The 16,403-nt window shown below is 41.0% G+C and overlaps 1 protein-coding gene across 1 annotated transcript in view; it reads left to right on the top strand.

Moving 5' to 3' along the window:
- Positions 1–16,403, top strand: part of ANXA10 (annexin A10) — a 66,570-nt gene that overhangs the window by 12,013 nt on the left and 38,154 nt on the right. The window contains exon 2 of the mRNA XM_024744115.1: positions 15,697–15,778. Within this exon, the coding sequence (XP_024599883.1) occupies positions 15,697–15,778 (82 nt within the window). The remainder of the gene's footprint in view (positions 1–15,696; positions 15,779–16,403) is intronic.

Raw genomic sequence — 16,403 nt, 5'->3', positions numbered from 1 at the left:
GGGAAAAGTCCAGGAATGTCTTGGGTCTTACTTAACAGGTATTTTAGTCACTGATGCTCTGTGGCCGTAGAAGATGTCTCTTTGGGACCACTGCGGGTTTACAGGACACCTCTCACTGGCAGGAATCTTCTCCTGAGGTTTATTTATCCGTCTGTTCTCAGAGTTCCTATTAGTCCCCCTGAAGAAAGATTTGGAGCCAGATCCCTTCAAAATGACTTGTGACGAACGTGTCCTACTTTGGGGCTCTCACTGGGTCCCCAGTAAACACGCACATGCCCTACATCCCCACTAGCTCTGGGATGGAATAAACACTTGGAGTTGAGGCATCCCCAGTAAAGCCGTCCTCCTCACACCGGGCAGCTGCTTAGCCGGAGTCTCGGCCTTAGCCTCATTTGCAGTGTGTGTCCCTGGGTCCCCAGAACTCTGTGGACATATTCAAGTTCTCCAGGCAGCCCCCTTGTTGAAGACAGCCCCGCCCTGTACCCTTCACCCCGGTTCCCATGGCAGCACAGGAAGGTCTCAGAACACCATCACCTCGACCCAAATACTCCCACCTATAATTTCAGAGCCACTTCACCTCCTCCAGGTGGCTGAGTGGCTAAGATTTACAAAACTGGTTTCTAGAACCTTCTTTGCAACCTCCGCCCAGGTGGTCCACCCTTCACTTTGGAGTGTGGACGCCGTTGGCAGCCACTGTTTTGCCAGAAAATTAGAGCCTCAGGGAAATGGAACTCTGAAGGGACCAAAGTTAAAATCCTACTACAGTGTTATATAAACATCTTGACTGTTTGCCACTTTTTCCCTGTTGTTTGTCTATCAAATGAATCTCTCTACCAATCTTCACTTTCCAGAAAGAAGATTAATATATGTCTCATGTGGTGCAACCCATAACTGATTCGCATCTAACACACCCATATTTTATTTGGTAGAAATTTTCCCTTTAATATAAGGCACCATATGAGTGTTGATGGATCTTGGTCTCCTCAGCACGTGTTCTCAGGTTTTGTAAAGTATCTGAATACTAGTACTGCTTTACCTCTTACGCTTACATTTCTGTAGCTATTACATTTCTTCAATGAAGAAAAGTAACATAAAAGCATGTCAAATGCAATTTAAAGCAGACTATGGCACTGTACTTAAGTGCATAGTAGGAAAATTACAGGTGCATTACCGATGCTTCAATGTGTAAAAGTAACCAATTGAGAATTACTTTAAAAAATAAAAGGACTGGATTCCCCCCTTGAGTAGGTGATGATCGTTTCCTGAATGTATCCTGGTATCACTGTGGGGTTTGACAAATAGCTGACAGATTACTTTGAAGATTACAAAAAGGGGGACACCTTTACCATATAATCAGATGGCCCTCAATATTTTCTGAATTTTTCCCTTCCTAAACATTAGATGACTTCTGAGATCTAGTCTTCACAATGGGGTCACTTCTTAATTGCTATTTATCAGAACCTTCACCAACGTTTACACGTAAAAGCATAACAAAATGTAAATCCAAGAACCCAGGTACTCTTGAGAAATTAAAAATTACCTTTAAATACTTTAAACAATTTAAGAGCATTTTATCTATTAGTAAAGTTAATTAATGTCTCCCTGATCTTGGAGTCCTTACTATGACGCCATCAATGTACTTCATTAAGGAAGTAGAAAGCTGTGAACCAACTGATGTAAAACCAGTCAAGGTACAAGGTGGTCCTCTGCCTCCTTCATCCCCAGAGCAAATGATGGCCTGAGGCACAGCTAATGTCTATAAAGAAATCTTCTAGTAATGAATGTGATTCCATATTTTCACCTTTATTATGATTCCATATTTTTTTCCATGTTTATTGTGACACCATATTTTTTCTTCAGTATAATTCTTTGTTTTTGTTTTTTGTGTGTGTTTTTGGGTTTTGGTGTTTGGTTTTGCTTAGTTTTAGATTTATACATCTTCACTCACTGAATGAAATAGAAATGCTTTGCAGCATACTTATTTAAAACAGTTCAAAGCAAAAATTGCCCTAAACCAACTGGCCATTAGTCTAACTCTGTAAAATATATTAGTCATATGTCTATCAAAATTAATTGCAAAATTCTAAAACTTTTGTTTGGGTTAAATTTCCCTCAATAGAGAAATATAAAATTTCTTCGTTTTATAGCTAAACAACTTAATTTACGGATTATCCAGCCAAAACTTTATTTAGCTGAGAATTGTTTTTTTAAAAAAACCATATTCTCTGTGCTATGCGGCTGCTTCCCACTAGCTAGCTATTTTACATTTGGTAGTATTTATAAGTCCATGCCTAGCACAGGGAGATCAGCTCGGTGCCTTGTGACCACCAAGAGGTGTGGGATAGGGAGGGTGAGAGGGAGACGCAAGAGGGAAGAGACATGGGGATATATGTATATGTATAGCTGATTCACTTTGTTATAAGGCAGAAACTAACACACCACTGTAAAGCAATTATACTCCAATAAAGATGTTAAAAAAAAATAAAAATAAAAACATAGGCCCTTCCTGAGACTATACAGATAATTCCAGAACAAAATTTACGATATCTAGAAAACAGGCCACACTGCTTAACACGGATGCTTAATTTGTACTTTCAACATATATTCACAGGTAAAGCTTGACTGTGAACAGTATGTTCATCAGATCAAATGCATGGATGTAATTAAATTTCTGCTTGTTGATACTTGTTTTATAGCTCTTATTAAAAGTAAATGTAAATAAAGCTTGTTTGGAGATTAAAAAAAAGAAAAACATATTCTCTTGCTTTAGTTTATATTAACTCAGAGAAAAGAAAAATTGTCATAACCAGCTAGAACCAAGCATTATTATAAAGGTATAATCTGTTGGGAAAAGATCATGATTTTTTTCACAGTAGCCTTTCAGCGTTTTAAAAGGAAGTAAATGGTAGGCCAAAGAAGCCATTCTTTTTCTCATTAACATCGCAAGGACATGCAGTTCACTAGATAACATTATCACTGATTTCTGTTAAGGAAAGCTAAAGAATTCTTATCACCAGGAGGCTGTTTCTATCTGTGAAACAGATTATTGGGCTGGGAGAGTGCTGGTTACTAACCTCTAAAAATATCAAATTAGAGGAGAGTGGCTGAAATCACCATTCATCTAAGAGCTGCAACCTCATTTTGTAGAAATTGTTCTCATAAACCCATGAGATGCAATTCTTCACACATTAAATGTCAACATAATCTCTATCTTAAAAGTGAAATTCAGGACTACATGTGTTCCTTGAGTTTGAGCTATAGATCCTATACTGAACGTGCTTCCTAGTTAACCTTTAAAAAGTTGAAGTTAGGGTATGCTCTATGCCTCTAGACTATGTTACGGGCATTAAGGTATTTTAATCTTTTTATAAGGGACATAAACAAATATGAAAGCAGCATTAGGTTTTTGAAATATAAGAATAATAATCAACAAAGAGTAAAAAAGAAGAAGAATGAGAGGTGGGATATGCAGGGAAAGCGCTGGGTCTAAAGTCAGAACATTTTTATTCTGGTCTGCCAATCATTAAGCCAATGGTGTTATATAAATATTGAGTCATCAGTTCTTATATGTAATGTACAAATAAGAACACTTGCCTTGCCTGATACAGCCTTGTTGATAACTTCAAATTAAACAAAGAACGCAAAGGTGCTGTTTAAACTGCAAAGGAGCTATACGGCAAGCAAGAAGTATAGAGCCTCCCTCACCTCAGAAAACCAGGTTTGCAAAAAACCCTTACACACTTAGTGGGCACGTGGACATGTTTACTAGATTTAAATGTGATTTCAGGTCTCTTAAATAGTATATTATGGATGAAAATTAACAGAGTGTTAGGACACAGTATTAGTTAGACTATTCGTACGTAAGGTTGAGCAGTATTTTTAGACCTGCTGCACGATCTTTTTATCTTCAAAGATAAGAAAAGAGCAGAAGAGACTTTAAGGTATCTCCTATAGAGTGGTACACCAGGGAAAGACAGACTACCAAATACGTAACACATGATTCCATTTGGAAAACTACAATTACATGTAAAGATAGGAAAAGCACAAGAAGAGGATGTGGGAGATATTTCATTTTGTTATAGACATTAAGTATTTAACAATAATTTGTAGGCAATGAGATCATAAATGATGTTTTAACTTTTTGTCAGAGATGTTCTTATTGGCTAACTCGATTATATTGAGTGTAGGTTTATTATTTAATGATAAAAACTTCCCACTTGAATTCCTTCAATGTTCAAGAAGGGAGTCTAGCAGTTAGGAACACAGGGGTTGGTTTTTGAAGCCTGTGAGTCTGTTTCTGTTTTATAAATAAGTTCATTTGTAACTTTTTTTTTTTTTTTTTTTAGATTCAGCATGTAAGTGATGTCATGTGATATTTGTCTCTCTCTCTCTGTCTGGCTTACTTCACTTCGTATGGTAATCTCTAGGACTGTCCATGTTGCTGCAAATGGCATTATTTCATTCTTTTATTGGCTGAGTAATATTCCACTGTATATATGTACCACACCTTCAAAAACAAACTTATGGCTACCAAAAGGGAAACATTGGGGGGAGGGATAAATTAGGAGTTTGGGATTAACAGATACACACTAATATATATAAAATGGATAATCAGGGCTTCCCTGGTGGCGCAGTGGTTGAGGGTCCGCCTGCCGATGCAGGGGACACGGGTTTGTGCCCCGGTCCGGGAAGATCCCACATGCCGTGGAGCGGCTAGGCCCGTGAGCCGTGGCCGCTGAGCCTGTGCTCCGCAACGGGAGAGGACACAACAGTGAGAGGCCCGCATACCGCAAAAAAAAAAGAAAAAAAAAGATAATCAACAAGCATGTACTGTATAGCACAGGGAACTATACTCGATATTCTGTAATAATCTACATGGGGAAAGAATCTAAAAAAGAATGGATACATGTATATGTATCACTGACTCACTTTGCTGTACACCTGAAAGTAACACAACATTGTATATCAACTATACTCCAATATAAACTAAAAAATTAAATGAAAAAAAAGAACACGGGGACTGGAATCAGACCGGGCTGGGTCTGAATCTGGGCACCATCGCTCACTAAGTATGTGATCTACGAACAGAAATTGACCTCTCTAAACCTCGTAGCAATAGTACCAACCTGGCTTGTGTGTATTTTTGATTGTTTAATTCCTTGGAGCTCAGTAGTGTAAATTAACACGATTTGGGGGACATACTGGAAACTCAATGGGTGCTGACTAGTGGATTGAGGTACTAATAGTATTGAACTACTTCTGTTCTTTACTTGACTTCCTTGCACTGATTCAGCTTCACTGGGCTGAACCATTCTTATCGTGATCTGAAAAGGGTATGTAGGAGGTATCTTTTTCTTTTGCCCTTTCCTTTAAATTACAGTTTGCTGGGTTTAAAACTTTCGAATCCTAAATTGTTTCCTCTGAATTCTGGAAAGACTGATCAAATGCCTTCTAACATTGAATTTTGTGGAAAAGGATTCTGATCCCAGTTTGATTATTTCCCTTGTAAGCAAACTTGAATACGTTGTCTCTTAAGTGTTGATTTTTTCATTAATATTCCCCAATACGGATGGTCCCTTTTCATCACATCACAAGAATGTGATTCTTTCACTGCCTGAATTTTTTCTACTTTTTCTTTTGTTATTGTTTTTCTTCCATTGTTCTCCTCTCTCCCAGCTGTATACGCATTAAATGTAATGTCCTAAATTATGTCTCCATATTTTATTGTTTCTTCCATAATTTATCGCCAAGTCTTTTTTCCATTTATTCTGAAAGACCCTGGACAGAATTATCAAGTAGCAATAATTTCCTTACAATCCTCCTTAGGTGGCATCAGTCACATGAAATTCTTCTATGATCTTTTACACTATGAAACATATTCTTTCTGGTAACTTCAGTGACTTTCTTGATTTACTTATAGAACAGTAATAACCCATTGCCTTTTATTTATCCAGACAGAATGTTACTTCAAATTTCCTCATTATATCTTATCAAATGCTAACTTCCCCAAAACAGCACCAAAAACCCTCCGAGGATGAAGCACACCTAAGGGGAAGGTCTACCTTGATGATCTTAACAGCATCTCAGAGTCGAGGGGGAACGGCAGGATATTTATGAGGGTTGGGGGATTTGGTTTAAGTGTATCTTTTGATGAGGGGGTGTGGGCCTGACTGGGAATGACCAAGTTTGTGACGTAAGCGTTTAGGATAGGAGGACACGTGGAAACAAGGATTCCACGGTGACTGTTAATTTTCTGTTGCTGCTATAACAAATTACCACAAGGTAGTGGCTTAAAAACAAATGTACTCTCTTACAGTTCTGGAGGTCAGGAATCTGAAAACAGTTTTACCAGGCAAAAGTGGGGCTGTCAGCAGGGCTGGCTCCCCCTGGAGGCTCTGGGAAGGATGGCCTCTTCAGCTTTTTGAGCTGCCAGCAGTCGCCCACGTCCCTGGACCATGTGTCCTTCCTTCATCTTCACAGCCAGTACTGTGGCATCTTGCTTTCGGCTTCCTGTCACCTTCTTGTCCTGTACTCAAATCTCCCTCTGCCCACCTCTCATAAGGGCAGGTGGGATTATATTTACAGCCTCCCAGGTTAATCCAGGATAATCTCTCCATCTCAAAATCCTTCACTTAATCACACCTGCAAAGTCCCCTTTGGCAGGTGAGGTAACATTCGCAGATTCCAGGGTTTAGGATTCGAATGTCTTGAGCCTTCAAGAGTAAGCACTCATTTGATGCCATCGATTTTACTCTAATGAGGTTAAGTTTTGTAGTCTTCTACTACATATTACTAAGATAAAGTTTACAGTACCTGTTATTAAGATAAAGTTATCATCAATTTCATCTTCCTACACAACTGTTTCCTCAAAACATACAGTCACGTGAGGGAAGATGCTCTTGGATGGTAATCATAAGAGGCTGTGTGGGTGAATCCAGGTTCCTCCATGCTTTTCTTAAACTCCTTGACATCCGTCTACTAAGCTGTAAAGATTTTACACCAACTAATTTAGTAATTGGTCCGTAGTCATAAACGCTTCTGCATCAACCTGAAAATATGACTCAGCCTATCTTAATATCAGTAGCTGTGGCAGACATCAGATCATTAAGCTTTATTTTGATTATATGATAGATACATATTTACTTTGCAAGTGTAACCCAGATGTAAGCTGCAGTCATCCTGTCCTTTACGACTCAAATTAAGTTCACAAAACTTCTCCTCCCGGTTACTCTTCCTCCCTAAAGATTCTCATCTGAGGCCAGAGGAACACAGGGAATAAAGATCAATGGTTCTCTCACTCACTGTAAGCGATGTTTCCATTTCTTTTTGTTCATGTATGCTGTCCCTTCTCAGTGGCTGGGGACCCATCACAGGACAACCCTAATTCCTTCCCTCCCGCAAAATACCATCAAGAGAAAGCCATCCCCACCAACACCGTGCCTGGCCCCCTGCCACGTCCCATGCCAGCCGCACTCCCCGTGGCCGGCAGCAGGCTGGCAGAACCCCGGGGGCTGCCACTCTGTGTGCCCAAAAGCCCCACCACGAGGGAGGGGTGGGGATGTGCAGGCAGCAGTTCACACCCAGACTGTGTCCTGGATCTGGGGCTGGAGCTGCACGTGCCAACTGCCCTGCCAGGTGCCGGGCCAGGGTGTCTACTCTGCCTGGCGCCGTTCTCGTCCATAGCGTTCACCAAAAGAGACAGAAAACAACGGGGGTTCATGATAACAAGGGGGATCTATACTGGGGTTCTACTGAAGTTAAATATTAGACATTCTGTTCTTAAATGCACTTTGGTGACCCAGCTAATGGGAATCTATTTTTGGCTGTCTTTCTCTAATTTCCTCAATCCCTCCTTCACACACACACACACACACACACACACACACACACACACACACGCCCCTTTCTTTTTCTTTTAGAAGTGGTATAAGAAGAAGAACTTATGCTTTTAGAGTTTTGGTTTTACCCACAAGATCCTTTGCAAATAGAGGTATTTTTCAGTTGCAAAGATGAATAAAGGGCCTCAATCGTACATGTTATTTTACATCAGTTTCAGCTCTAAGGGAAAAGGCTCCAGCCAGGGAGTTAGATCTGGATTTGAGTGTCAGCTTCACGACACACGACCCGCATGGCTTCAGACAACTTAGCCTCAGAATCTCCTCATCTGTGAAATGAGCTGAGTATCACCAGCTTCACAAGACCGCTGAGGTGATTACCCAGGAAATGCAGGTGAAAATGCCCAGAGCACAGCCTGCTTGTATGAATAATGAATTTTTAAGCTGCTGGATGAGAGCAGATGTCTCTGAGTCCATGTATTTTTCTATTTAGTATTTTATAAACATTCTTAGAGCCCACTTTCTACCTAAGGTGCTGCCCTAAATGCTTTGGAAAGCAAGAGAAGAAGTGTCCCTGCCCTTCAGAAATTGAAAATTTAGAGGAAAAGGCAAATGCAAAAAATGCAAGGCCGTGGTCAACAGAGGTGCAAAGTAAACCATAGGTGCAAAGTAAACCATACTCGATAAAACCTGGGAAGACCCCACATAACAGGTGGAATTTGAGTTGAGTCCAGAGTCTGGCTGGAATGAGAGTAATTCTGCCTCACTATCCATTCGTGTTACTTGTCATACCATACCTCTTCCCAAACTGTTTCCTGGAAATCCAAATATTCTTCCTTTATTCACGAGAACAGTCCAATCTCTAAATTTGCACAACCACTCCCATTCAGGTCCGTTTTCCACAAAACAAAGGACGCCCAGTTAATGAGAGTTACTACTCTTGGAAACCTGGTAGAACTAGGAATGGATATTTTCTGCCGTGCTCCTGGCACTCGAGTAGGATGTCCTGCAGCTCTGGCACCAGGAAGAGGGTAGACAATTCCTGGGGCGGCAGGTGGTGGGGGTGGTGTCAGGAAGGACTCCCTGCACAGAGGGCCCTGGAGCCATCAGTTAAATCCTGAACAGATGTTCACGGTGGAGTCGGAGGATGCGAGTGTGTGTGGAGATGGGCACGGGTGGAGAAGAATCCAAACAGAAGGACAAGGCCAGAGTCACTGAGGGCTGGGGTGTGGGTTGTGTGTCGTGTATAGGAGCCAAGAGGTTCAGGGCGAGAAAGTAAGACACGAACGCGTGCAGACGGTCAGGGACCAGTCCTGAAGAGCACTGTTCACACTGTTAAAGTATCCGATTGAGCCCCACGGTCATCTATTCTCAGTCATGGGAAAGAGTTGCCGCAAACACTGAAAATATTCCCATCAAGACCAACGAGCCAAAGCTCGAACATCTTTTTCTATTCTATACACTCACGTTTTGCCCAATATATGATATCCTCACCCCGACCTATGACCATATACTCTGTTGAGTGGACGACACTGCAGTGTCCTCAAGGCTAGCACACTGGGATGTGTTTGTAAACCTAGGTGCTCCCGGGGATGTTTCTTTCATGTGGAAATCAAACACCCCGTGGGCCAGAGCAGAAAACAGAGAAGCACTGCTCTGGGCAGGAAGGACTTGGCAGAGAAGGACACAGGACGTGTCTGATCTTGGGAAGGACCATTCTGGCTGAGGGAACAGCTCATTGGGTGCGCCGAGGGAAGGGGTAAAGGGGGCAGTAGCAGAGGTTAAGACAAGGGGGCCCTGTGGAAGGTATTGTGGGGAGAGGACGGACGGGACTGGACTGAAGGACAGACTCGTGGAAGATGAGAGAGGGTGGGTTAACACACTGGTTACTCAACCCCTAGGGCTGGTCATGCTGAAGCCACTGAAACCATTCAGGAAGCTCTTGTCAGACAGAAGTCAAAGGAGAGTGAGGTTCAGGGCGTTTGCAGATCCAGGGGCCAGTGCCCCAAAGGTGAGTATGTGCTCTATGGAAACGGAGGCCCAGGACTTCTGTAGGATTTCCTCACAGGGCTCCAAAAACCCTCAGTTCACTAGAAATCTAAGAATCTCCGTTACACCGAAACAAAGCTGAATTATTCGCTGAAACCCACATGCTGGCAGGTGCCCAGTCAGTCCAGCTGATATTTCAAAGTCCAAACTCTTTAGGTTCTCAGGTGGTCGGGATGAGGGTGACTTAAAAGCCAGATGAGAGAAAGGACTACAATGTAGGTGTTGAATAAGAAGCAACATGGGTTTATGGACGCCGGGCCCCTGGGTCCCTATGAATGAGTGAAATACGCATTCTCCATGTACCTACGGATATGAGATGATGAACATGTTTTTATCAACTTCATGAGCCGTCTATATGTGCCTTTTCCAGTCTGTATTCAGTTCCAGACAATAACTGTGAAATTCTTCTGTCAGTTAAAGAACTCCGTTCATTATTTGCTCAGGGGGTAGATTCTGGAACCAAGTTTAAATCTTCAAATCACTCATGATCTCCTGCACAGTGAGTTCGTGACGCAGTTTATTCTGTCATTTAAAAAGGGAGTGTTTTTTATGCCTCTGTCAAAAAGGGAGTGTTTTTCATGCCTCTGTCAAAACCTTAATTTGCAAATGACTAGAAGCCAAGATTATATTTTGATCACCTTGTGGTGAGAGTTCAAATGGAAATGACAGGCACTGGAACTTACTTTCCCTGCGACAAGTGATACTATTTCTAAATCTGATCATTTTCAAGGTAAGAAAATAATTTTACCATATACACATTATTTTCATGTCACGTTGGAAAGTGTCCACTTTTTCAAAATTTCCATTCTGCTCTAAGATGTGAACAAATTAGGAACACGTACGTTAAAAAGGACTTTGCTTTAAAAGGTATACACGCTGAGAAATACCTGACACGACAGTCTCTTACTCTTTCAGAAGGTTAGACTAACGTGACTGGGTTAACTTAAAATACACCTCAAAAATTAGTAGGTTAAATTACACTCCGTCAACAAGCAAAACTGCATTCATCAAGAACACACAGTCTGCTTCAGTTCAGGTGTGCACTATACCTGCTAGAGGTTCTGAATTAGCCATGCCTACAACCTCTATCACTTCTTTTGGTTTCTTTCTTTACGTGGCTGTAGAGTGGAACTCCAATCAGATTATTTCACTCTCTTGCTTAAAAAAACACTCGATGTCCCTTGGTAATCACGTGACAGCTCACCTCTATCTTTGCTTCCCACCCGAGTCACTGTCAAGCCAGACGTGCCCCATGAACTAGGCCCGTCTCCCACCCCACACCCTCTTCTCCAGGACAATTCTCATTTGTCTGATCTGTTTGTCTCTCTTCAGTTTTCCCGATACAAACAATAAATATGATCAGTATAATGACTTCAAGAATCTGCTTAATTCATGTACATTCTGTATTTGTAAAAAAAAAAACAAACAAAAAGAAAGTTTATCATAGTAATTATATATAAAGCCAGGTCATTTGGCCAAAAATCTCATTAATGAATTTTTTTAAAAGCAATCAGTTAACTTCAGTGACATCACCAGTGAATGAGAACATTTTAAAAAGATGTCTCACTGCGTAGAAAATCACGCATAGTTTTGAGGTACCCTCTGCAGACAAGGGACATAAAATACAACTAGAAGGATAAGGAATGAAGCCACAGAACAACTACTTGTACGGCAGCAAATCATAAAACAATACTGTACTTGACATAGGCAAAGCCCCAACTTTAAGAACTGCATCAACAAATGAACTTATCTGCGAAATAAAACCCGACTCACAGACACAGAGAACAGACACAATGTGGTTGCCGAGGGGGAGGCAAGGTGGGGGAGGGATGGACTCGGGGTTTGGGATTAGCAGACGCAAGCTAGTACATACAGGATGGATAAACAACAAGGTCCTACTGTAGAGCACAGGGAACTCTATTCAATATCCTGAGATGAATCATAATGGAAAAGGATATAAAAAAGAATGCATATATATGTATAACTGAGTCACTTTGCTGTACAGCAGAAATCAACACAACATTGTAAATCAATGGTATTTCAATAATTAAAAAAAAAAAAAGAGGGGCTTCCCTGGTGGCGCAGTGGTTGGGGGTCCGCCTGCCGACGCGGGGGACACGGGTTCGTGTCCCGGTCCGGGAGGATCCCACATGCCGCGGAGCGGCTGGGCCCGTGAGCCATGGCCGCTGGGCCTGCTTGTCTGGAACCTGTGCTCCGCAGCGGGAGAGGCCACAACAGTGAGAGGCCCACGTACCGCGAAAAACAAAAAAAGAAGACCTGTATCAAATAGAAAAATGTAAGATACTAATGAAAAATAAAAGGTCAGTGAGTGGCAGGGAAGTTTAAGAAGCTCTCAGTGTAGACTGACGTCATCAGGGAGCCTGGTGTTGGGTGTAAGGATGCATAGAATGTGGCCGAGCACAAATATTGGAAAACGGTCCAAAGAAAATAGAGGAATACATACCTACAGGTATATTGTAATCACTTGAAAAAAGTTTTATGGCCCAAAGCAATTAATCAATCAATTAATTTTTTCAAATAATTGTTTAATTCAGGGGACAAAGTTAAAACTGGTAACTGAACTGTTTCCATAGCTTAACTGGTCAGTTCAGTCAAAATGGCCCCTGACGGATGGTGATTGTCAGGGACGATGTTGGTCAGAGGTACAAACTCCCGGTTGTGAGGTGAACAAGTCCTGGGATGTCACGTACAGCACGGTGACTCCAGTTTTCTTTTTTTTTTTTTTAATTTAATTTTATTTATGTTTTGATACAGCACGTTCTCATTAGGTATCCATTTTATACATATTAGTGTATATATGTCAATCCCAATCTCCCAATTCATCACATCCAGTTTTCAACACTGTCTTGTATATAGGAAAGCTGCTAGGAGCGTAGGTCTCAAACGTCCTCATCAGAAAAAAGGGACGTGCAAGGTGAGGCATGTGTTAACTCACCTTACCGTGGGGGTCACTTCACAGTGTACACGTGGATCAGGTCACATTGTGCACCTTAAATGTTCCATGTCAATTATACCCCAATGAAACTGGAAAAATATGACCATTAAAAGACAAAGTCAGGGCTTCCCTGGTGGCGCAGTGGTTGAGAGTCCGCCTGCCGATGCAGGGGACGCGGGTTCGTGCCCCGGTCCGGGAGGATCCCACATGCCGTGGAGCGGCTGGGCCCGTGAGCCATGGCCGCTGAGCCTGCGCGTCCGGAGCCTGTGCTGCGCAACGGGAGAGGCCACAACAGTGAGAGTCCCGCGTACCACACACACACACACACATAAAAAAAAAAAAACAAAAAAAAAAAAAAACCCAAAAAAAAAAAAAAAAAAAAAGACAAAGTCAGCATCCCAATGAGAAAATAAGTAAAAGGAACACTAAGTACGTGTCTTACACGGAATAATGCTGCTCACTTGAGCTTAACTGAAGGATAATTGACATAAAATGAATACAATGATTTAATACGCTATATAAATGGGCATGAATGATAAGTACTACAAAACTATTTCCTGAATTACTAAACATTCACGATGCTTTCTTAAAAAAAAGTTTTAGTGTATTCGTTTAAGGCCAATTGATAAGGAGATAATTTTAAGTGACAAAGGATATTGGAACTGTAGTAAAGAAATAAATGAATAATAATGTTTGCACTACACTGTAAAAATACATTGTACTAGTACTCTATATAAGGATTAAAAAAACTGTGAAGAAAAAAACTGTGGACTCTTATTTCACATACAAATTGTGCCTGATAAATCACTATAGACAGTTCTAACTTTATGTATAACTTCCAGAGCTTTTTTTTTCTTTTTTCTACCTTTTATTTGTTTATTTTGTGCAAAAGATAAATAGTTTCATTTTGTAGCACATACTCCAGTAGAAAACGGGGGGGATCCTAGCCCAGCCAGGAATGAAATGTTCTGTTTTGTGATGGACATTTCCACACTCAGTGCTGAAACTGCCTAGGTAACTTACACTTATTTAACAATATGTCCCATTGTTTTCAAATACATTTTCTCTTTTATATTTTACAACAGTCCTTTGGTTGAGAGCACACAGCAAGACTAAGGTCACCAGGCATTGAATGGTACTGCCCCTCCAGACTTGTCCAAACAAGCCTTCTAACTCCTGAAACAGGGAACTAAAGTATCTCTTTCCCATGCCTCAAAAAACCTTTAATATTTCCAATGAAAAAAAAAAAAAAAACAGAAAAAGCTACATAGACAAAAAGGATTTAGTAAAAGGCAGTGACAAAGAGCAGAAAAGAAATTTTACATTTAAAGGCATGGCTCTTCTTTCAAAAGTTTAAATCTTAAATTTCTCTAGGGTTATAAGATTCAAAACAAAATGACTGAGGTGAGGAGAACTCAATCAGGAAATTTATTTTAGAATCTGATCTCTGAACCTAATTTAGTAAATATAAGAAGAATCATAGTCTGTTTTCCTAATAGAATCTCAGCCAATGGGACTGGCTAGTGAATAAGGGAGATAAAATTCATGATGTCTCCTAATAAATAGCTTCTAGAATCACGGGTTGACTCAAGAGAACTTAGTTTCTGGATCATTGCCAAGAAGCTTGAACTATTAGAAGCAAATTGGACATTGGTTCGTAAACTCAGGCAGGGGCATCAGAAGATGCAAACTGTGTTCATATTTTAATTACATATGTCTGTCCGTCTAGGATTTAAGAAGAATGTTTCACTAACTTGGTTGTACTTCTACGTACGAAAATATGTCCATATTACAACTACTCTATGGTTTCCAGTCTACTTCAAACAGGCAGCTTCCTGTTTATTAACATCAGTCGAGTGGAATACAAATGGAATTGAATTCTTAGTTTTAACTCAAGTGAACAGTTTTCTTAATCCCCCAAAAATCCTTTCATAAATATTTTGGCATCGGTATATGCATATTTCTTGGACTAGAAGTTTGGTCCGGTCTTTTGCTCATCAATTAATTAATTTTCTGCTGTTAGACGATGGGCCCTGGAAAACTTCACCTTCTGCAAAAGAGCTCGGTGAACCTGCCCGCTGAAGGCCTGGAGACCTGTTTTCTACAGGAAGACACTTTCTCCAATGTTTCTGGGCAAACTCACGACAAACAGGGGAGAGCTCCCCTTCTTAATACACTTTGGTGGTCTGAGTGTCATCCTACAGGGTCCAGTCCTGCTGGCTCTGTCTCAAATAAGCGACTCAAAGCCTCACCTATGTCTTCTGCCATTTTATTATTAGCACGAGGGAGAACTTAAACAGAATTATCAGGAGTTCACGTCTTCCTCTGTAGCTGCAGAGGCTTTGCCAAAAATCTCTGCCCCGTCTTCATCATGAATCCCTAATCCAAATTCAAATGTTTCAATTTCCTCTAATATGATTTCAGGGCCCCTGAATTGTTAAAAAAAAAAAAGCTGTGGTGGTTAACTGCCACTTATAACTCATTTAAATGGGATGAATCCCCACAATTCATCTCTTTTCAGTTTCTATAAAATAGTCTCCAATTCCTAAGAAAATGCTTACTGTTTACTAAGAAGACATGTATTTATTTGATTCTTACACTCTTCTACTATTAGTTCTAGTTTCTCCGTTTCCTAGATGAACAATGCCAGTGCAGGAGAAGCCAATAGACTATAAAGAACACAATTAAGTCTCTGCAATTGCCATACAAGTAACACATTTGTTTAATGGACCCGTGTGTATGTCTTAGAGTAATTCAAACACATAGAATGTACTTTTGTTTTTATTTATCTAAAAAAATGTTGAAACCTTTGGTGTGCATTACCGCAATCCCTTTCTCTCTGACTCTCCCCACCAGGTACAAGGAACCATCTTCCCAGCTCCCAGTTTCAACCCCATGATGGACGCCCAAATGCTGGGGGAAGCACTCCAGGGATTTGGTAAGCCTGGCGATTTCTAGCACCTTTCTTGGTCATTTTTTTCCTGTGCTTTACCTTGTCTTAAGACTGTAACATGGGTGTAAACAGCTGATGTCTAACAGAAAGCAAACACAGATTCAAACAAAAAGCTGGGCAAAAAAGTAGAACAAGAAAAATAATAGAAAAGATGAACAGAATTGCCTCTCGCAATTGCAGATCTGACATTGACATGTTTTTGCCTTAGAAGCTTAAATGCCTAACAACTAAATGAAATTCCAAACCAAAAAACGTAATCTGGGATAAACATCCTTTTTTCCCGCCCTTGTTTGTTTTCTAGCCTGTTTCCTTTGAGACTTCCACATCCGGCCAAATCAGACTTCCTGCTGCTCCCCCAGGGGATCTGCTTTTCCACATCCCTGCAAATTGGCCCAGTAATCCCCCTGCCTGGAAGGCTATATTCTTCTCCCATCTACTTGGAATTCAAATTCTCTTCTGTCAGGAATCCCTTCAATCTGAGCCTTCCTCTTTGAACCCTTCTTTGCCCTCCAAACTCATCAGTCGTCCCAAGCCCAGCACCTGCTTCTGCAAGGTCCTGCCTCTGACCCCACCTCCACCAGGCCTGTCTGTGTGTGTGTGTGTGTGTGTG

This window comes from Neophocaena asiaeorientalis, unplaced genomic scaffold (genome assembly GCF_003031525.2).
Source record: "Neophocaena asiaeorientalis asiaeorientalis breed wild unplaced genomic scaffold, Neophocaena_asiaeorientalis_V1.1 scaffold115, whole genome shotgun sequence".
Lineage (NCBI taxonomy): Eukaryota > Metazoa > Chordata > Mammalia > Artiodactyla > Phocoenidae > Neophocaena > Neophocaena asiaeorientalis.
Note: the sequence above shows the minus strand (reverse complement) of the source record. Positions and strands in the feature narration are given on the sequence as shown.